A 22,601-nucleotide genomic window follows, 5' to 3' on the forward strand; every position below is an offset into this window, starting at 1 on the left:
GAGGGCAAACAAGTGTCGACTAGACCCAATCTGACACGTTGTGAAAACACATTTATCATCCATCTATAATCCTTCCTGTGCTAATCAAATGATTACCCCATACCGCGAGAATTCAGAGTTCAGCGCTAATTGCTAGGTTAGGTTTCTGTTGGCTCAGGTGCTGCATACCCTGCGTGCTTACCTTCACGACTCTTACGCAGTCTGTGTGTGGAAGAGAACAGCGGGTCTTTAAAACATCAACAATTAAGCTGTTAGGACTCGGTGAATATGAGCAGTCTCACCACAAAACAAGCCATAACACCTTTTTTATTCAGCGCAAGGGTTGTTGAGATTTAACTGCATGTCAAAGAAGTAATTGTTGCATGATCTATTATTTACAGGAAGGTTATCATTTACTTTGGAGATAAAAGTGTTGTTACACCAAAGACATTTTAGGAAAACAGTTCACTTTGGAACGCAATAAAGGCGTCTCTGTCATCTCTAAAATCAGTTCAGTGAGTAGTGTAAATAATCATGCGTCAGGAAACGCTCCAAAGGGAAGGCTCAGAACATTGAGAAGCCTGTCATCTGGATAATTAATCAACCTTCCTACTCTAAGACACGTTCAGGAAGTTTTCGTGTGTGGTCTTTTATTTGGGAAAAAAATAAAAATAAAATTCAGACGTCTCAGACTTTTAGTGCAGCAACACACCAGACTACAATTTCCTTATAACTTCCTCAAAAAATACAACTTTGTGTTAAGAAGTTACTCCAGCAGCATTTTTAATAGATAGTTGCTGATATTCATTTATGAGAAGCAAAAATGCCTCCGTAAAAGGTTTTCACCGTCTAAATATAGACATGAGTAATTAGAATGATTGTGTAAAAAAGCAGTGTTGGTCTAAAAAATTTAAATGTGAAAGCAGTGAAACTTAACTTCATTATATAAAAAGTCATGTTACACAGTACAGTACAATAATTTCATTTTATGTATTCACAAATACATTTATTTAGAAATGCTTCATATCATTACCCTTATGAAGAAGCAAAAATAAGCGCGCTGTAAACTCAACATCAACCCAAACATATACAAAGTGGCAGCTGTCAAACATTTGGCCCATCTTCTGCTGTGAGGCGCGGGTGTTTACTCTCCGTCCTGCCTTTATGGGTCTGCTGCGCCGTGGACACTTCAGACTTAGTTTTGACACTGTGAATTGAAGGTGTCAGGGGTCATATCAGCTGTCCAGCTCAAAGTCTGTCTCATCAGAGAGGTCAGGCCGAGGGGAATATTTCTGCCGTGAGAACTTGAGACAGAGAGTGTCTCCCACCTCGTTCAGATGGTGTAGCACCTGAGGAGAAAGGAAAACTCTCAGAAGGTGTGTGTATATGATTCATTTGGAAAAGAAAAAAACCTCTTAAGCTTTAGAGAGGTATTTTATGGTTGGTAAATGTCAATGTGCGTGTGTGTATACCTGGTTCAGAATGTCTCTGGTGTGTGCTGCAGACAGACAGAAGCGAGCTCGGGCCTCTGTAATCGGTGTGGCTGGAAAGCCGACTACCACGACCCCAATTTTCCTCTCTAGCATTTCTCGAGCAAAAGCCCTGTCCAGAAACAATAAAAGACAGACAACAGTTTTTATCTATTCCAGTACACAAATGGCTGCAGAGACAAGAACAAAAGTCCAACCTAAAGTGGTTGTTTACAAGTCTGTTTTGGTTATATTCTGTACATTTTGTATATTAGTCCAAGGACGAATTCAAAGTTGGAAGGACCCAATAGTGCCTTCATATGCCATGGACTCGGGTTTGAGATTTTTTTCCTTCTAAGTGTTATTGAACTTCTAACATAGCTGTGGACAATCATGCAATTATATGCTGTATTTTAGCACCGTGTCACTTTATGGCTGATATGTCTTGAGGAAGGCACTTTTTAAATAAATCATATGTGGGCTGTGTGGGAATCTACCCTTTTTTTCAATGGAATAAGAAATTCTCTGACTCCAGGAAGTGGAGTTATCTGTAATGTTATCATATTATATTCATTTAAATCGCCAAATAAAAATTTAGTGAACATCAAATTTCCCATTACACTCACTGCTTAAGACACTTAGCACCAGGACTGCATGCCCTCTTTATCTGACACCAGTAGCCTATAAAGTCACTGGCACTTGTGTGAGCACGGCACCAGTTGAATAGCAAACAGAATCAGACATCAGTAGCCACCTACCAAATACAAGTTGGCTCATCCCTCGCACTAAGAGCACATTTTTAAGGTTTGATGTGCCAAAATGTGCAGTGACAACCCACCTCAGAACATTAATATCATGAGGATCATTGCTCCTTTCAGCCTGTCCAAATCTTTAATTATCTGATAATTTCTGCAAAGCATGATACATTAAAAAGAGCATTTGTAACTTACATTCATGAAGGGCTATAAGCATCATATCCGATGTCCTCTTACTTTAACGAGGCAGTGAATAACACTTCATTTTGTAACTAAGTGGGCAGTTTGGAGGATTCAAATGTTCTCTGGTAATGATCATGTCAATCTGTAAGAACACATATTTACTGTATCTTTTGGTTAATTTATGATGTGTGGGCAGTGCTCCATACAGACGTTAGTGCAAGACTTCAGCGTAACAAAGCAACCTTAAGATCTACTGCAAGTAGATTCGCTGTATAACTCCAGATATGTATATTATTTTCATATAATGAATGCACATCTGTGTTGTTACTAAGTTAAAATGACACATATCTTGATCTTGAAATTGAATGAAATAACAAAAGACAATACTGAAATTATTTTCTAAATGTCTCAAAATAAAGATCAGAGATAGATTTCATCCTCAGTCACCATCAATGCCCATAAAAGCTACTTCTAATTATGGCAATTACTAGGCAGGATTGTCTTTTTCATGGAAATTAACAGTGACTGTCATTGAAAGACACTTTATACTAAATTGATTATACCTGAGTGGCTTGAGCAATCCTGGGTAATACATAATCAATACCTGATGTTGCCTCGTAAGTGGTTACACAAACCAGAGTCTACACAGACACAGTCTAAACTACTGATTCAAGGAAACTTTGTAATGTGTAATATGGCAGCCATCCAAATCACTCAGCGATGACACACTATGTGCTGACCAGAAAATACTTGTGACAATAAGGTATAATGAAGTTAATATTCACACTTTCAAATGCATAATGAATAAACTGGTAATCACACTCTGAAAGAGAGAAGAAGTGTTTTGGGGGAGAGTTGAAGTGCACTTACACCACTTTGCCTGGCATGTAGAGCAAGATCGGAACCACAGGTGAGTCATCATTGCCATAGATGATGAAACCCATCTCCTTCAGCCTGGCCCTGAAGTACCTGGTGTTCTCTGCCAGCTGCCGTATCCGTCTGATGCCTTCAATTAAAACAAGGACACCATCAAATGTACATGAGTAAAGCATCAGTTTACTGCTCTTTTCCAACCATATTTCCGGTGTCCCCCGAGGGGAGGGACATCACCTGTCAATAGCAGTTATTGCAGTGTGAGTTCTATTCAGTGCCATTTCATCATGATTCCTGCACCTCCATCTGGGCCATTCCAGCCTCCACTATGAACTTTGTCATGATTGCAACTCAGCTGCGGCAGCAGATGGTTCAGTTTTGGTACACGCATTGCCAAAATGAGGGTTTGTAAATTGGATACGATGGATTTCGCACAAAATGAGTGAATGTGAACTGCAACTGGAGCGTAGCCATGAGTGAAACTGAATACAAACAATGCTTAAGTATCACATGTAGATAAATGTATTAGAAAACAAATCAAAGGCTGCAGAGGCGGCCTGCCCTGCTAACCCCCTGTGTTTCCAAATGATCTGAATCACTGGGGAGCCTGGTGCTCTGTGGATGCAGCCGTGTTTGGCATGGCCCAGCCTTGGAACACAGCTCTGTTTCCCCCTGATTACCTGGAAACAGATTGGCAGTTCTTTCATGGGGATGTAAGAGAGCACTTTAAATCCCCTTATCTCAGCAAAGGGGGGGACATAACACTCAGGCGTCTGCCAAAAAGCGCAGGCCCCATTTTGTAAATTGTTCTTCTCTGCTAAGATAGAGGGCACAGAGGTCAAAAAGCTGCTGGCAGACAGAGAAATCATATGAATAGGTGAGAATGTGTGGATCTTGCTGTCTGGCTGAGTTTCTCCCTGTTCCAGAGCTGTTGCCACCAGTTTGCTTTAAAGTGCGAAATTCAACATCAGCCAGAAAGATGAGGGGGACAGAGGAAGTCTGAGAGAAAGAGGTATGAAAGTGATCAGGCATATATGCAAAGAGTATGTGATGTTTACTGTCATGGTGGGCTTTTATAGATTTGTGATGGACATTAGAGCTGATGTTTTGAAAGACTGTTTGCAGCCTCCCCCCATTTCTTTGAGATAGGTCAAGACTGATCTTTCCACAACAGCCATTTCACTGAGCTACGTCAGATGCAAAGCATGTCTGGTTCAGAGCCAGATGAGAAAGTTAATCATCTCTGCATGAAACTACAATATACCTCAACCATCAGACGCCAGACTTTAGTCCTTGGAGTGATTAGCCCATTACAGCAATCTACGACACAAGTGTGTATTCTTTTATGTCTCACGGTAAACAAGGCTGCCTTATTTTGCCATATTGTATGGAACTATCCTCCATTTATTTACTTGATACGTACTATCTCTACTCTAATACATCTCTGTTACAACTAGGATCAGAACTACAATAACTCAAGATGAAATGCTCTGGCAGCACTGCGACTGGTCTGGTAATGACTACTTCCCTGCCCTTGTGTCTGATGCCATTAAAGCAGAAACTTTTCAGAGGTACAACCTTCCTCACAACACACACATGAAAATGATTTCCTCCACGTTAGGGTCACGTGTGCTCATGGACTGCACGTCCTCCCTCTTCCTTCTCTACCACTGCAGACCCCCGTAATTGCAACCACATTTTCTGACCAAGCAGCTGTTTGTCTTTCCCCGTAGGTCTGGACTTACTCCTAATGTTAACATTGGTGCTGTCCTCTGGATTTGGTTTGCTATTGTTTCCATAAAAAAATTATATTAAGAGGTGTAAAGATTTTTACAAGCCAGACATAATATTTGTCTCTGAAAAGAACATCGGGTTTTGACAAGTTTGCTGGTAAAAAGACTGACATTGAGGACAAAGTTCAGACACTCACCTTCCGTGCTCCCGTCTTTTCCCATGATGCACTTCATTGCGCGTATGATCTGCTCAGTAACAGGGGGTGACATGGCTGTGGCGTAAACTGCACTGTGTGAGTGACTACGTAGGTAGTCCACCAACTCCTGCAACATAGTGTCACACAGATAATCAGCAAACTTCACAGTATTTCGTTAAGCAGTTGTAAAGGTTTACGAACACAACTTACAACTTGACATTTGTTACAGCTTAACCGTCTAAATAATGTTTATAGATGAACCACTATAAAATATTATAAACATCATTTGAGACTTGTCAAAAGTTAATTGTAAAGTTAATTATAGTTGGCTTATAAAGCATTTCATTGTTTGTTGGCAGTGAAATAACTATTGATTGCTGTTTAATCAATACCAATATTTTAAATTAACCATGTATTAATGGTGGTTATTATGTGTTACCTTCAGATCTTCTATGTAATGGTAGTGTGGCCCTGCACTAATATTTTAGCACCACTAGAGCGAGCTCACGTATAATCAACACCTGAGAATCAATTAAAATACCTCTAGTCATTTCACTGTCACTATGACCATCTCAGCATTGCCTATAAAACAGCTCTGGATCCGTTCCTGCTCACTGCTCTGAGAGAGCCAGAGCACTAATTCAAGAAAGAACCAATGCTGAAATGAGCCAGAATGAGGACCATCGTGCTCATTATTCCTAAATGTCAGCAGGAGATGAATTCTTGTAAGGGAAGATTTCAGGAAACCAATTCAGTCATGAGTCCCTGGAGCACGTGTGTGCGTGTGTGTTCGTGCATGTGCGTGTGAGTGGTCCGAGGTTGGGAGCAGGGCCTGGAGCCATGTGATGGGCTGCTGCTTGGTGGCGGCTGCGTGATGGCCAGCGGGTGAGGGGTGATGACATGAAGCCAGAGATGCTGTCTGGCCACCATTTCCACTCACTCGCCATCTGTCCACACTGGTCGGTGGCTGTGGCTTCCTCACACACACATGAGGGGAAGGGATTTTGGGGGAAATGCTCAGACGTAGGATAAGAACCTTGAAACAACCTGACATCTGTTTTCATTTAAGGCGGGTGGGGGGGGGGATTTTCACCGCTTTAGGGCCCCGCAGGATTTTGGTGCGACCAAGATAAACCAGTTAAGAGAACATGTCCGAAATCCATCTCAGGTCTGCGGCGCGGACTGACAGCTCAAAGTGTTTCCTCAGCCACACGGCAGCCATAATACTGATGTGGTGATACACAATGCCACAGAGTAGCACTGGTGCCAGAAGAGCACATGCACTTGTACACGCTTGGTTCTTCAACGGATGCATTAAATAATCTTATTTCAGTGCTATCCAGGCTTTGAGCAAAGAGTCAATGAAAAAGGCTTCCTTCATGCAAGGTTGAAGTGAATTAGAAGGAGCTTGGAGTATATTTATTGGGGTATTTATTTTTGGAACGCTCATAAAATAGCTCCAACATGACTGTTTTCCAGAACACATCTGCAGAGCCTTTTGTCGGTCGACCTGAATCCACTTAATGTAGGATTTGGGGGATTTCACCACAACAACAAATGCGTCAAATCTAAAGGCTTTCTCCCTCCTTGCCTGTTTCTCTCAGGAGTTTACTACAGCCAGCTGTCAAAAAAGGCAGAGTGTTCATACTTCAAACATCATCACGCTTGTTAAAAGTCATCCTGTTAAATCTGGAGCGCAGTTCCGACGCCTGCCACAAGAAGGGGCTGGCCCTCCGCCAGCTTTACCTTCTTATTATGGCAGAGAGGGGCTGAGCCGACATGAGGCGAAGGCAGGAAGGGGTCCCTCACTGAATACCTAATTCAAGCAACATGGCCGTTTCCTCTGTTGCTTTCTAATCAACTCCGACAAAAGCGGTGCGGTTATGTACTAAAGTGTACTTTTTAATGGAGTAAAAAAAGAATCACAAAGGCCCAGAGTCACAGCCTGGGGAACATTTGTTGGACACATGAGAGCTACGAGAGAGGTTGGGAGTGAGTTTGATAGAGTCCCATTCCCATTCAACAGACCTGGATAAATAGTAGTTCAAAATATTTAGTTGTTTTTCAGGCTGTTTAAACAATGTCAAGAAAGAATGTGAAAGTCAGTTTAGTTATTTGATTTTCTGAAAACAGTAACATACCCAAGGCTATTTGAAGAGTTTCAGTGTGATTAATCCCACCTACATATATCTTGGCGCTCTTCGGGTCCAGGAGGATTATTTTTGCATAGCAACGAGACTAGTTTCTGCCTGACTGGAGAATCAACAGGTCTGTCTCAGTGTTTACAAGTTCAATCTTAAACAGGTGTGCTATGAACAGAGAGAAATGAAGCGAAATATGAACAGATGGATATTGCTATAATCTGAAGAAAGACAGGGTTGTTGCTTGTCTGATTTGGTTAAAAATAATAGCTCAAAAAGAAAACACTTTCTTCTCTATTAGCTGTTGTGCCATGGCAGGACAGGTTGCTGTTTTATATCAGAGTGTCCAGTCTGGGGTGACTCCTCCAGAAATGTTACTCTGATGAATGTGCCCCCCAGCCTCTCTGGAATAAACCCCCAGAAAGCCAGAGTTCTGAACCAACTCTTGATTGCCTATGCCTAAGTTTGGATCTATTCATTCATATTTCATTGTAATTTGACACCTTTTAAATCCTATTAAATGTCTTTTAAGATGACCTTGTGTATCTCTTATTTGTTTTATGTAAATAACTTTGAATTGCCTTGTTGAAATGTGCTATACAAATACCCTTGCCTTGCTTCTCTCTCCTCACATTTTCATCCTCTATCTACTGCCAGCTATCTAACAAAAACCAGAAAACTTTATCTGACCAAGTATTCTCAGGAGGCCTATCTTAATCATGTGGTTGAAAATGAAGTACAAAATTAAATTCTGTCCCTGCATCTCTACATTTATATTGGCAACACTTTATGAAAATTAACTACAAATGAAAGCAGAGAGATCATCAGGAACCTTTTTTCCAGCGATATAGCCTCCAGCAGCCCCAAAGCTCTTGGTGAAGGTACCCATCATCACATCCACATCAGCTGGGTCCACACCAAACAGCTCGGTCACGCCCCTCCCTGATGGTCCCACTGCTCCGATGCTGTGGGCCTCATCCAGGTACAGATACGCTTTATACCTCTTCTTGAGTGCAATGATCTCGGGAAGTCGCACCACAGATCCCTCCATGCTAATGACGGAAATTCACACAAACAAAGACACTGTTACACAAGGAACAACAAGGACACACACATTTACTCAATTACAAACCAAACACTCAAAAGGATTATATTTAAAAGGAAAGCAATCTGACCCAACCTCACTTTACCAGCTGAAAAGCACATGTAAATATGTATTATGTAATGTCCCAATCTTCTAAGAATCTTTCTTTTGGCCTCTTTCACTTTACTCCCACCTCTCTACCATCTCTTCCTCCTTTTAAGGTTACAAATAGACAGAATGAATGAGTGTATGGCTGGGGAATGGAGCAATCCCAGACCTGCTATCCTCGCTATGGCTGACAACGTCTGCAGCCCAAATGACATAAGACAGGGTTTCACCGAGACCAACGTGGACATCAAAGGCAGGACTAGGATCTAGCTAAAGCTTGCTTACTCTTTATCCAACCCTTTTGAAGTTACAGGGCAACATTTCTTTAATGTCTGAGCCTGACATCAGGCATTATTGCCTGATATAGGCAGTCCAATGATGTGCAATTAAGCTGTCTTTCAAATTACCAGCATTGTTGTGGAATTACTGGTTAATTAATACCAACTGCTCGCCATGTTCAAGGTTTTCCTCTCCATTTGATAAAGGGATAGGCCATAAAACGTACAATAAATAACACGCTGACTGAAAGCACAATGAATATGACATTTTTCACTCATAAACCATTGAAATGTAGGGCGCGAGTGAGGGCAGAAAGAGGGAAGAAAGGAGCAAAGAAAATGGCCGTGATAAACAGTTGGAGCTGGGGGTGTAGCCAAGTCAATCTCTGTGGCTCCATTTGGCCTTGATTTGGAGCTAATGAGCAGATGGAGAGGGTCACTAAGACTCAGGATAGCTCACTGCCGGGAGAGACACACAATACCTTTCTCCTCTCTCCAGTAATCAAACGGTACCCAGCCATACACCCACACACTCACACACACAAAGAAACACACACACTCCATTATTCAAGGGTAGAGAGGGAAGCAATTGAAAAAGGGACTATTACAGAAACTGCTAAACACAGGCTGGAAGCTCTCCTCAGGTTACAAATGAAGAATTCTACCTGAGCCTGACCAGCTGGAAGCCCATACTTACAAAGATTGATACAACTACTTCACTGACCAAAGATATGTGCCTGTGAGAGAGCAACTACTCTAGTGTTTGTGTGTGTGCTGTATAATGACAGCTGACCTATAGATGCCTTCTACCATGATGAGGATCTTCTTCCAGGGCCTGTGGGTCCGTGGCTGTCCCGAGCAAACTGCATCTCTTAGCATCTTCTCCAAGCTGTGCATGTCTGACAGGGACACACACACATAGACACACACACACGCACACACGCACACACACACACACACACACACACACACACACACACACACACACACACACACACACACACACACACAGCATTTTATTGGTATATCATGATACAGGATATAATGATATTTAGAAATCTCCTAAAAGCATAAATGCGAGGACTGGGTGAAAAAATCAATTGACAATTTCAAAACATTGATTTTCAAAATTACTTTTGCTAAATAATCAACAGTAACTTTGATATAATGACAACATAGCATAAGAAAAGTAAGTAGAACTGTCTAGTAACTGCAGAAAAGGATATCGTTAAAACCAGAAAGAGACAACACTTGATGATGTCTAAAATCTAAGACAATATAGTCTCTTTTCACAACATCGATATATTGCCAGTCTTTATGCAAACCTTTTTTAAAGAAAAAGGTAAAGGACTTTTAAATTTAAATACTGTAATATGAAATCACTTGCAGCTAAACATTCTATAGGTGCAAAACAACAATATACATAGTGTAACAGTACTCAAATCAGAGCTTTAAAATGGAGCACCGACTAAAAGCAAACAGTAAGTAGAGTCATTATTTCCACAGGGCAGGGCGGTTCACAGAGTACACACAGCACTACTTTATCTGCTGGAAACACCTTCCACAAACCACAAACAGGAAATACCTCTATAGTCTGATGCTAATGAACACCTGCAATGATTGTATCAGAAGGGATTGCGAACTGACAGGAATATGGGTTTGGCCCAGGGTCTCTTCAGTGCAGCCTGCATGGATGCTTAACTTTAGGACTGAAACTTTGGGCTTCAGCAGCAGCAATTTCCCAGAGGCATTTAGAACCCCTGACAGGTAATGGTGATGCTCTTACCCAGCAGATGGCAGTATTGAATAGCTTTAGTTAATAAGGAGCATTATTCAAAGAATGACTGCAAGCTGAGCGGGGAGTTAACCTGTCATAGCTAATATTCTATCACACACGATCAATATTGCTGCCTCAACACAAAACAGGTTTACTGAGGAGGCAGTGGTTCTATTTTAGTAAAAGCACTTGCTCAACAGAGCAGAGTACACCCATGACACACATATCCACACAGGGAGGAACCAGACAGTGAGGGAGCAAACCACAGTGGATTGCTGTGTGCAAAGTCAAGGATGAAAAGATTATTCCACATTTAGGCGCTGATTTAAGATAAGCCACGGCATGAGATACTGTATGACTGTGAATGAGGAATGAGTCTTGGCCTCTACAAAAGTCACGTGCATACAGTTGTGAATATCCATAATGTTCTACTATCTTTACACTGAGCCTTGGGTGCACATACGCTACTGGACTGAGCTCCAGATAAATGCATTTAATTATTTGAAAGACTGTGAATGGCAGCCTTTGATAGGAACGTTCTTTGTCTGTGACTATTTGAAGTATTCCAAACAAACAAGCCAGGCAATGTCAGACTGGACTAACCAGTTCATTTAGTCTGCGGTATGAAACTCTGTTAAAGTTACACTGCACAAATACGGTTAACAAGTGTTGTCAGATATTTCAGACACATACTTATATTTTGTTGTGGCTAAGCTGATCTGTATGACCCTCTAAGTAAATACTGGTCTTGTACTAATAAAAGAGGATCTGGTGCTGGAGGTATAAAGGCAGGGAGGGGTCAGCTCCTCTGTGCCTGAGGGCTCTTTGCCTTTAGACAGACCTCTGGGATCAGCTTGGAGAACCTATAACTGACTCTGCTTGTACCTGTCAGGACACATTTGCTGCCAGAAGACTGGCTCATTTGTCCTGTCCTGAAAGAGTGGTGGATATTTCCAGTGCAAGCACACTGAATGTTGTATCACTCATGCTTAATAATTCTCCCTTATCATCTATTGACAATATGTAATCTGACAGTACAATAGAGAAGAGACTTTTTAAGGAAGATAACATTTCGATAAAAATAAAGTTCTGTTTTACTGCCCTGCTGCTGATGCAGTTGTGACTGTAAACTGAACCCATTTCATTAAAGCTTTTCCATTTGCTGCTCTAAACACAGAATGTTAAGTAGGTCTTTCCAATGGCAAATCCTGTACCGCACTGAAAGCGATGTGTTTTTCACAGCAGCAACCGTTTGGACCAAATACAAGAAAAAAACTAGATGATGTGAGCAGCAGTGGTTGAACAAACATGAATCAAAACTTCATCAACAGATAATCTATGGCAAAATACATCATAGCGCTTTTATCAATGTTTGATAAGCAAACTGAAACAACACAGAGCTCACTGCTCGCTGTAAATGATGTGATGTGCATTGTGTTGCTGTAATGCAGAAGATTTATACTTATGTTGAAATGTGAGAGTGGCATGACTTACTGTTGTGTTTGAACACCCGGATAGTTGCACCTGACAATCTGGCCCCTAAGATGAGGGATGTATGATTGAGCTCATCGCTGAGTATCAAGCAACCCTGGAAAACAGCAGAGAGAGAGCGAGACACTTAACATTTCCAGTATTATAGGTGAAACACATGTTCCTCCATCTTTGATATTTGCATCATATATGATGATATTTTGGATTAAGTGGTCTATACTTAGTAAAAGAACCAATTAGATTCTCCCTTGGGTATGGAAAAAAATAATTAGGTACTGTATATTGAAGATGGATGAAAATCATAGCAGTGTGTGCAACCCAACCTATATGATTTGTGATTGCTTGTTTTTTTTAAATTATTTTTTAAAATGTATTTCAACATTTTGTTTTGTTTTTATTTTATAGTACTGTACTCAGAGGATGTACTATAAAATAGTTGTTGCTCTAAAAGGATCCACTCAGCCAATAACATGTCAGCCCACTCCTCTTGCTCCACCGCCCATCCATGCCTCAATCGTAATCACCTCCATCTATGTCCTCTGTGTGTGATGACAGCTGCATGTACTGCACATGTTATGTCATTTTCACCTCTTTCATGTCTGACGAAGTTTCGTCCGACAGACACATTACAATTTTCATAATGTATGGCACTTCATATTTCATACAAATTAGCATGCAAATGAATTCAGCCTTTCCACGAAATTCTCTCAGTACATTAGCATATTTAACACTGAAGCTCTAAGCATTTGACTGCATTAGTTTGAATGAACTCTTGTAGAGGGGATGATGACACCGTCTCAGCGACAGATACCCCCGCTCTGGCCTGGGGTCCAGCTGGCCTGCTCCCTGGTCAACCAGCAGCTGTCACTCTAATGTAGCTCTGCCTGCACAGCTAGGCCTGTCCTGGCACAGCCTGTCCCTGTAGGATAGAGTTGGCAGTGTGGGTTGACCCCCCATCCCCTGCAGGGCTACTGTGGGGTCTGTACCTAAGGGGCGGGTACACCTCTTGGTCTTCATAAATGACCCCGTCCTCATCACTTAAACAGTCAACCTCCTCTTCCTCCTGTCCAGTCCAATCACAGATATTCATGCTGTTTGTTGCCCCTAGTAACCCATGGCTGTCTGTGTGATCCAGGCTGGTGTGCCGACAGGCCAAAGTATGGGTAATCATACCCTTGAGTGGTGCTCTTAACAAAACCTGCCCGTCCTTGTCTATGTGTCTGAAAGCAGCTATGCTCAGAGCCTAGTCCTCCTGGCTACTGTAATGTTTAATTATGATTTTAATTAATGGGGGTGGGTCGGGAGTTGCTCGCTGCTGAATTTAGTTGACTGTTATTCATTAATTTAGGCCATATGCAAGACAGGAACAAAAGATGGGGCTAATTAGATTAATTTCTGCTGCGCTGTGAAAATTACACCCATTTACAGTAGGATTTCCTATATACAGTGTGTGGCATTTATGTGGAAAATCACAAACCTTGCCAACAAGCGCTGGAATGTTCATTGAGTTGGTGGCGAAACCCATTCCATAAGTCATGGAGGACTCTGTGCCAACGAAATTGGCCACAAGTTGCTCCAGTTCTTCATGGATGCCTAGGTTACCTACAGGACAGAGGTCGCAAAAGGGTAACAATCACTGTACTTTAGTCCTTAGGTGTTCTGGTCTTTGTCATCCAATCACACATTTTGACAGAGATGAATAAAAAGCAATAGACCCAAATGCGAAAGCCTGGACTGCCAGCACACGTGTTATCAGCTCCTTTCACTTTAGGGCTCTAACGAGATTTATAAAGTTTCAAGATGTGGTAGATTTGTAATTTAGTTCAACCACCTCTTTTCATCCCCGGTAATATCAAGGCAAGTGCAAGGTCTAAAATGGCCCTGCAGCACATTTTGCAACTGAGGCAGCTGATATAACCCAATGTGACAGGTGGGGACCAGAATTCATTTAGAAAATTGGCTAGACTGTAATCTGTCACCTGACATAGTGTCTTTCTATTTTGTGCAATAAAGGTGGATTTTTTGGGTTGTCTCTGGGCTTTCAGTACTGCCCTTGCACTTATCTGGTATAAAACAAATTAATGTTACAATACAACAAAGAGAGGCAGAGAAAGGTTCATATACACTGTATTTTATTTCTGCTGGCTCTTGGCAATGTTGTATGTATGGTAGAAATATACTCTAACAAGTCTGTCCAATGCATTTATCACGCACTATAGAGTTACTGTAGTAGTTAACTGTCACTATACTATTGATTTAAAGTTACTCTATTAATATTTCCAACTCATCAGTGACTTATTACTGATAATGAGTGTTTTAACAATACAGAACATGGGTTAACAGTACTGACTGCTTGGTTGCCACATTTGTTGAGAATTAAACTCGTTGTGTATTGCATAGATAGATAGATAATGGAAGACACTAAGAAGTAAATTGTCTGTTGACAGTTGCATATGTGCAGTACTGAACAGGCAGCCTCAAGAAAATGGCAGCGGGTAAACAAGTTTATGAGCTGACATGCAAGTACATATTTCAATTATACTGGAAACGGAGTTTAGTTGGGTGGCGTTTGGGAATGTGGGCAGAATTCCAACTATGTAATGAGCAGTTTGATGCACATTTAAGAGAAAGGTGGATAAGATCAAGCATGGCATTTTACTTAAGTCTTTGTTGTTATTTGATAAACAGCTGATAAATTCAAAAAAATGCATCAGCTCAAGTAAAAATGGTCATTGGACAAGTGGATTTCTGACCACTTTCCCGAACTGTAAAGTAAAAAACATGAACTTGGACCATGCAGTATAGTATATAACCCCATTAATTATCAATATTCAAGCGACTGTTTTTTTAGAGATAAAACTGCAAACATTACAACAGATACACAATGAAACTCTGAATAAAACATGTACAATAAAGAAATGTGTATCATCGTCATAACAATTTAACTATCATTCTACTTTCATTATTTGAAAGAATAGGAGATCAAAATAATCTAGTCAATATCAACACAGTGGATAAAAGTGAAGCTGAAGGAAATCCTCAGAAGCAAAATTAGAAAACGGTGCAGTAATTGCATATACATGGGATACTAATTATTGTATTCACAATCAATAACAATCAGTAACCACAGAGAGTGGGCATTAAAAAGTTCAAACAGCCTGAATGTTTCAGGAAGGACTGGAAAATGGGTATCGACTGATGTGTACAAAACCATAATACAGTGAAGCAGGTCTGTCTTTATGGTGATTCCCATGCAGGGCTTTCCATCAGGCCTTGCGCCAAGTCAAATCGATTCAGACATTTCCTAAACCACTCTGGCTCACAGCCCCGACCGGCGTGCTCAGCCTTTTTTGATCAGACTGTATCGGCATTTGCTCTCTATACAGAACATTTTACTTAGCTGGGGGTTCTTCGAGATGCCCTGCCTCCTTATTGATATGCTAACCCCATAGCGCTGCTCTAGGTCTGGATACTCTCAGGTAAGGGTGAGTGGAGACCTTCCATCTCACTCACACATGCTTACATGAGTTGACTGTCATGTGCATCTCGTTGAGCTTGGTAAGGTGTCCTCTGAATTACCAAAAACACCTTTCTACTGAAGCTCGTTGACAAAAAAGCTCAATTTCCAAGGTTTTTACGGTAGAGGGACAATAAAGATTGCACTTGAAAATCTTCAAGCTAAACCTGTCTCCTTTATTGAAAACATGTGACTGAGGTTTTTCTTCAAAGCCTTTACAACAAGACCACAAAAGACCTAGCCTGGTAGAGTTAATCATTCCTATCACCAGCGTCAACTGAAGTCTCAACGGACACGTGATGCAATTACATTTTAGTTGTAACATGTAAATCTGCCCTGTTGCATAGGGTTATTAGCGGAAACATACTTAACAACTACGTGCTTAGTAGCTGCACTTAGCATTTCTCGGGCATTAATTTGAATGACATCATCATTTAATTCATTGTATGTTAATGATTAAAGGAAAAGTGGGAACAGTGAGCCACCCATTAAGACAAATCCATGAATGTCTGACATGACTGTTTATTCACAGGGTGCGCTTTTGGTGCACTTTGAATCTACACTCATATCAGTAAAGAAAATACTTTCAATCTGCACGCTGTGCACCTGCATGTTTAGTGTCTGAGGTAAAATGTTTTACATTTTTGTAACATTTAAAGAAGAGATTTGATCAAACACTTAATAGACAAACACATAAATAGACTGCTGGTAGATAAAACCCCATCCAGGAAGATTTGATTTTAAGGTTTTCTGAGTATCATAAATACAAATCGCTGCGTGTGAACTTAAACACGGGTGATGCTGGCATCACTGCTACTACAGAGATACTGGCTCTTTAATAATTGATGCTTAATAAGGTCTCATGGGAGAAATGCTTGTTATTCCTTAACCCTGCTGGTGAGCCAGCTGAAACACACATTACAAAGCCGAAGAAAAACAGTCCCATTTTGAAAGAGAAATAAACATATAAATAAATCACATAAATGAATAATGTATGTTGCTGAGGAGTGTGTTTGTGTGTGTGTGTATGTGCGTGTGTGTGGGAGTGGCTAGCACATGCACTCTGACATACGTACAACTTGCGATCACATGCACTTTAATGCCCCTGTTTATCTCTGTTCTCGTCTCGTCGCTGATATCATACAACACTACGCAGCAACTCAACCCGCTCTGTGCTTGAATGCCAGCTCGCTGTCTCACCCTGCTCTCAGTAGGTACACAGCAGAGTGGTGTCATGTGCCACAAACTAAACATCACTGATAGAGTGAAATACGAGCTTCTTTTCTCAAGAAAACTTTGCAAAGTCTGGCCTGTTCAATCAAGTCCACAAAGTTTATGGTTTTGACCAGTAAACATCAGATTTCATTGCTGTGCCAGATCATGTGATCCTGGTGCATGCAGCCAGTTTAACACCATCAGAGGCCGGGTTGAAGTTCAGAGGATAAAACACCATTTAAAATTCATCTGAAGCTACACATCTCACTTTCTGATCCCTGCTGTTCGAACACTTCCATCACAAATGTTGCTCTTGCATCTGCCCTGATGTCCAGGGTGTTTCATGATGTTGCATCCCACTGTGGTATCATTTCATTCACTCCTCAGTGTGCACCAGTATGTAATGATCTCAGCTTATGCCCAAATGGTACATTATTCAACAAAGGGTGAATAATTCATATAACGTTGCAGCTACTGAAAGATAATTAAACACACGGGCAGTATAATTCACGAGAAAGGTAATAAATGAAGGCATATGTAATGAGAGATGTGGAGTTTTATTTCCAGTTTGATGCTAAACTTATTCAATGTCAACGCTGGCTGCCAGAGATGCTTAAAATAGATGCACATATAAGACATTTGAAGCACCACCATGTGCACTTTAACTTTAATTGTGAAAGTGGACACTTTTTACCCAAGATAAAATTAATGCCCTTGTTGAAACTAGTGCAAGAGAACAAGTACCATACAATCTTCTTTATCTGTACAACTAAACATTGACCACAAACTCACCTACTTCCTGCCTTGTGCTGCAAACCCCAACACCATACTGGCGTGTTCTGTCTGCCACAGTTTTCAGGAAATCAGCATCGTTCTCAGCGAAGCCGAGGTAGTTGTAAGAGCCCACGTTAATGACATTGTGTAATGTCCTCCCAGTTAACCTGCAAGCATGTAAACATTAGGAATCACTTAGCCTCTCTATTTTTTCCCATACATACATGCTCTCAGATATCTGATTCCATATTATAAAAAGTAATCAACATTAAATTAAATCTAATTGCTAAACCTAAATTCATTTTTTAATCAGCGGAGTTCTTTTCATGAGAAGCAATTATGACAATGTTAAAGGTAAGCATTTGTTTTCTTCAATATTTTTTAATCAAATGTTCACAACTAATTTCAGTCAGGATGGAGAGATTAGTACTTCCCTATGATATGTAGGTAGACAACTAAATCCATATAGAGCAGACTGAGAAAGCATGAGTGTGATAATTTCTTGCAACAGGGCAAGTTAAGGTACACATCACACCAGTTCACACAGCCTGTCAAGAGTTTAAAGACTCACTGTACAAGAATATCAGAGTATTTAAAGAGAACTGCTCCATTTCATCAAGTGACCTACTTCTTCTCACCGCTCATGTGCACATCCCATCCACATGTTTTACCCATTCACAGCACGTCACCACATAAGACAACCTGATTGCCCCATTTCTACTTTTTCCCAGTCACATTAAACCTCTTTAAACATGTAATCCATGCCTACCCCTCTTTACCAATTCATAGTGTCATATCTCCTCCCCATAGCTCTGTTCATATTCCTATTCATAATGTATTTCATGAATACACAGCACGTCCCTGTGCAGGATAGAAAAATCTAAAATGTATCCAAGATATTCAGGACTGGCATATACTTGCTGAAGACACATACCCATGGTATTTAGGTTCCATCTTTCCCCATTAGCTCACAGAGGAGGAGTTTGCTCTATAGCTAATTAAAACTTGGTTGTAAAGTTTCTAGCTCCTGAAGAGAGATGATTGTGATAAAAAAAATACTTGCTGGTCTGTCTTCATCTTATCTACAGTTTGTCTGTCATAGATGACTGGATTACAGTACCTGAATGTCCAGTTGTAGTCGTCAGATACCCTCTCCATCAGATCAAAGACAGGCCCAGGCAGGCTGCATATGGGACGGTTCCAGTTATCTCGTACCCTCATGTACAGGTTTCGAGTGTAAAAGTTCTCAAAGTCTTGATAAAGCGGTACAAAATCCTGAAAGCAATGAGAGACATTTTCACTGACTTCACAGTGACCTAGCAGCAGGATGTAACAGAGTGGGGGAGCAACAAGAGCAGGAAAAGGGACTTCTTGAATTCTGATCATGCAGATCACACTATAAGCCATACAAGCATGAGAACAAACAAAAAAAGTCCATGGCAATACTGAATGTTCTAGAAAGATTTCTCTTCTTGATAAAAATGCAAGCAACTTCTTAGTATGTTTTACGAAAACCTGGAACTAGAATTCTCCTTATTAACTACAGTAAAATATGTTTTTTTTGACTCTGTGGTTTCAGCATTAACAAGAAAAACAAATCTTTTCATTCGAAAATTATGGTCAAATGTAAATCATTTTGTGACCAGATACATTTCCTTGCCCACCCTTCTCACAGCAGTTTGCCAGGTAATCAAGGCCCCCCTATATAATGCACATGATTTTTATTAGATGATAACCCTCTAAGAGCAGTTCATTAAATTGTGTCCAACTGACTTCCCCTGACAACGCTATTTACCAAGGTTACTTGGGCCTTTGCCTTTATTATCCCCCTCTGTGTATCTGATCAATGCTGTAAATGACGAACAAAGAGAGCAAACTGGCTGGTTATTCCTCCTGGAGTCTGTTTTATTGTCTCCGCCTACGCACATACTGCCTTACCTTGATAACAACAAAACGTGGTCGAGGCATTTGCTTTACAGCACATACAGTACTTTTTTTATAGAAGACACAGAACAAGTCATTAATTAGTACCAACGTATCTCAACTTTTTTTGGGTTTAAGAAATCAAATCTTTGGTACTACAATGGCTCTAATTTGGCAGTGCTTGCGTCTTATCTGGAATCTAAAGCACAGTAACAAAGAAAGAACTTGAATCCTCTGAGATTTAATTAGGTCTTCAGCAGATATTCTCTGTGGTGTCCTGTCTCACCCATGGCAACATTACAGTGCAGAGGCACATGAAGGAAGAAGGCAGCGAGAGAGCTTAAGAGCAAAAATTGAAATAATTAGGGGGAAACAAAATGTGTTGACACCCAAGGCATGCATGCTTCCCTGCTCCAACTGCCTGCAAGCATGTGTGAGTCTGTACAGTATGTACATGCGCCGAAAAATGCCTATGTTTGTGCTGATTGCATGTTTCACCTACCTTCTGTTCCTCTCTTTCCTGGGCGAGGTGGCACTTCTCTAAGCCCACGGCTCTGAGAAAATCTCTGAAGTAGCCAAAGAGGGTGACAATCCCAAAGCCCAGGTATGTCAAGACAGCCACGTACATGGGTGCCTGTTCAAAGGACTCATGTCTGTGCTGCCTGGAGGCAGCCCCAGTCCCTGGGCCATTTTGCTATACAACAAGAGAACCAAATAAGCTGTCTTACATTTCAGACAAGACAAGAGGGTACAATGCTGTTTGAATAAAAGTGTCTCGATTTAAAAAAAGGAAGGGTTGTAGTTTACACACCAATTAACCTAAATAAAAAGAACACAGACAGTGGTCACAGAAGTCATCCATATTATTCAACACTGATGTAACAATAACTGGGCGACCAACCACAGTACTGTCACCCAAAACCAAAGCAGCCAAAATAGTGTGATTTTCCTTTGTTTACATTCAAATAATATCAAAATGCTTTACATTAGGGGCTAACTTTGTGGACACCTTGATTTTGTGTTTATAGAGCAGCATGATTGAGCCTTTGGGGGGCAGGAATCACGCTGTAAAAGTGTGAGTTAGCTGTCATAATGCAAAATTGTCAAAGGACTTAAATGTGCATTGAACTAGCTAACATCGCCTGCTGTCATTAAGCCAACTGTAGAAATGATGCAACTTGAGGAATTACAAAAATTCCCTCAGTTACTTCACAGAGCTGCTCTCCAAAGACTAGCGAGGTAACTTCGCCCCAGTCTTTTACACCTGGAAAAGAGTCCCAGAGCTAACCTCTACTAGCAAGATAAATCTTCACTAGATTCCATAACTCACCATTATTATGAAGGCATTTCCACAAGAAATTTCTGTCCACCTTGAGTGGAAAATATTCATCTATAGACTTCAGCTGACCTTGATGAAACTACTTTGACTTAAGATATGAACATCTTGTTGCTTATTAAAGTTTGGCTAATTCAGGAGCTTAATGGCACTGGTAAATATGAGATGGGTCACTTCCGGCTGCCATGTTGACAATTGTAGCTTGGATATCAAATGACACTGAATTTTGTTTCTGTGCAGCAGGCAAAATGAATATATGTTTTTTCTTTTATTTGTAGGGTAAAGTCTTGTGGTTTGTGATAACATCTTTAAGCAGCGGTAAGTGTTCTTGAATGCACTGGCGAGTGGTTTTGATAAGTCGGCATTTATGCTAGCAAAACTTTAGTTATGATGCTAACAAAGAGCTCTGTGTAACGAACGTAAAGTGACAGGTGGATAAAACTCAAGATGGAGGACAACCAATATGCTCTGAGATTATAATTCAAATACACCATGGGAACCATAACCCCTTATTTTTCCCAGGTAATTAAATATCAGGATTAATGTTAATTTAGATATATTAGTTACAGTTACTTGAGTGCCATGCCTGTAGGTAAGTTGTTGGACTAGCTGAAGGGTCACAAGTGTGGCTTTGATTCAACCAATCAGGTGGCTTGCGAAGAAAAACTGCCAACAGACAATTAACGTTACCAAACCAATCAAAATACATGCACATGCAACAATGTAGAGGCAAGCATTTCCAAAACTGTAACGTTAGCCAAGAGCGAGTGCACCTTCCTCACACTGAGCCCTGCCTTCAGGTAAGGGAAACCTGCTTTTCACAAGGGAAGAATTTAAGGGCGGGGTCGTCGGTTCATTTACTATGTTTACGGAGCTCCTTTTACAACAGAGGAACTTAACAACTTCCTGGTGAACGTCACCGCTTTTGGTTGCAAAACATGTTTAAAACTAAATAAATAAAATTAAAAAAATATAAATAAAAAAAAGCTCACTTCTGTTTTACGCGCGTATAACCCAAAGACAGTAAATATTGCATCGCCGGGATTTTTTTTAAAGGTGAGCAGCCGGTGTGTGTCACGGAGTTTGCCTACGTCACAGAGGTGGCTTCAGGTATTGATCCCTAATGAAGACGACATATGTACAGATTCAACAATATCTCTTTAAGAAAGTAGTAAAACACTTGACACAGGGATCTCATAGCAGGTTCAGAAAATAATTTGCCCAAGAGAGATTAAATCAAATAAATCCAGCCGCTCATCGACATACCTCTCTCTTGTTGTGAAACCCATTTTTCTTGATATATTCGCATTTCGGTCCATTCTCGCTCAAATGTGACTTCAAGCTGCCGATCGCTGCAGTTTTTGCCATGTTGCTGTGAGCGCAGCGGCGACTGCCTCTCCTCTGTTTGACTGTCACAGGTAATAAACCGACGAGCTTTACTCAACTTAGGAAGGTGACTTCCTCCTCCTGTTGCTTTGGCTCAGCCTCGTGATTTGTTAGTGTGATTGAACATCGCTTCTCCAAAAAAAAAAAAAAAAAAAGGTCACCCTTCAGTTAACGGTTTGTTTCGATATCGTGTAAATGTGTCAACTCTCTCTTCCTCTTTGTCCAGAAGTGAGATTGTGACAAGCTCAGCTGAACATGTCATACTGTCTACTTTGACTCGTAAAATATTGTTGAAGAGTGCAGTTTTATCATAACTTCTGAGTAGTGGAAAGCAACTAAGTAGATGTACCTTACAGTGTGATTACTGTACCCTACCTGAGTA

General features: G+C 40.8%; 1 protein-coding gene and 1 long non-coding RNA gene across 5 annotated transcripts in view; one reads left to right on the plus strand and one right to left on the minus strand.

The window, feature by feature from the left end:
- Window positions 1-745: 745 nt before the first annotated feature.
- Window positions 746-22,315, minus strand: sptlc3 (serine palmitoyltransferase, long chain base subunit 3). Of its 2 annotated transcripts, none has more exons than XM_037123630.1 (12): window positions 22,100-22,315; window positions 20,000-20,191; window positions 18,695-18,849; window positions 17,593-17,741; window positions 13,546-13,670; window positions 12,072-12,165; window positions 9,594-9,699; window positions 8,163-8,382; window positions 5,190-5,316; window positions 3,257-3,392; window positions 1,452-1,581; window positions 746-1,328 (listed from the first exon to the last, which is right to left on the minus strand). In XM_037123630.1, exons 1-12 carry the CDS (start codon window positions 22,199-22,201, stop codon window positions 1,215-1,217), a joined length of 1,650 nt encoding a protein of 549 aa, XP_036979525.1. In that variant the 5' UTR covers window positions 22,202-22,315; the 3' UTR covers window positions 746-1,214. The 2 variants fall into 2 exon arrangements, with proteins under 2 accessions (XP_036979525.1, XP_036979526.1); XM_037123631.1 differs by lacking the exon at window positions 22,100-22,315 and adding an exon at window positions 20,828-21,018.
- The window catches only part of LOC119033480, a 30,854-nt gene continuing 29,103 nt past the window's right edge, over window positions 20,851-22,601 (plus strand). For 2 of the 3 annotated variants that reach the window (XR_005079262.1, XR_005079261.1), the window contains exon 1: window positions 21,511-21,633. This is a non-coding gene — a long non-coding RNA (uncharacterized LOC119033480). Of the gene's footprint in view, window positions 20,988-21,111; window positions 21,634-22,601 lie in introns of those variants that run through there. The other variant, XR_005079263.1, reaches the window with a different exon arrangement.

Source organism: Acanthopagrus latus, chromosome 15 (assembly GCF_904848185.1).
Source record: "Acanthopagrus latus isolate v.2019 chromosome 15, fAcaLat1.1, whole genome shotgun sequence".
NCBI lineage: Eukaryota > Metazoa > Chordata > Actinopteri > Spariformes > Sparidae > Acanthopagrus > Acanthopagrus latus.

What these genes read in the sequence shown, in the direction of transcription:
- sptlc3 (XM_037123630.1), bottom strand. Translation starts at nt 22,201, where the DNA reads ATGGCAAAAACTGCAGCGATCGGCAGCTTGAAGTCACATTTGAGCGAG. An exon ending in TTCCAGCGCTTGTTGGCAAG is followed by an intron (nt 12,166 to 13,545) that starts GTTTGTGATTTT and finishes GCTGTTTTCCAG; the next exon opens with GGTTGCTTGATACTCAGCGA. An exon ending in CCAGAGACATTCTGAACCAG is followed by an intron (nt 1,329 to 1,451) that starts GTATACACACAC and finishes CTTTCTCCTCAG; the next exon opens with GTGCTACACCATCTGAACGA.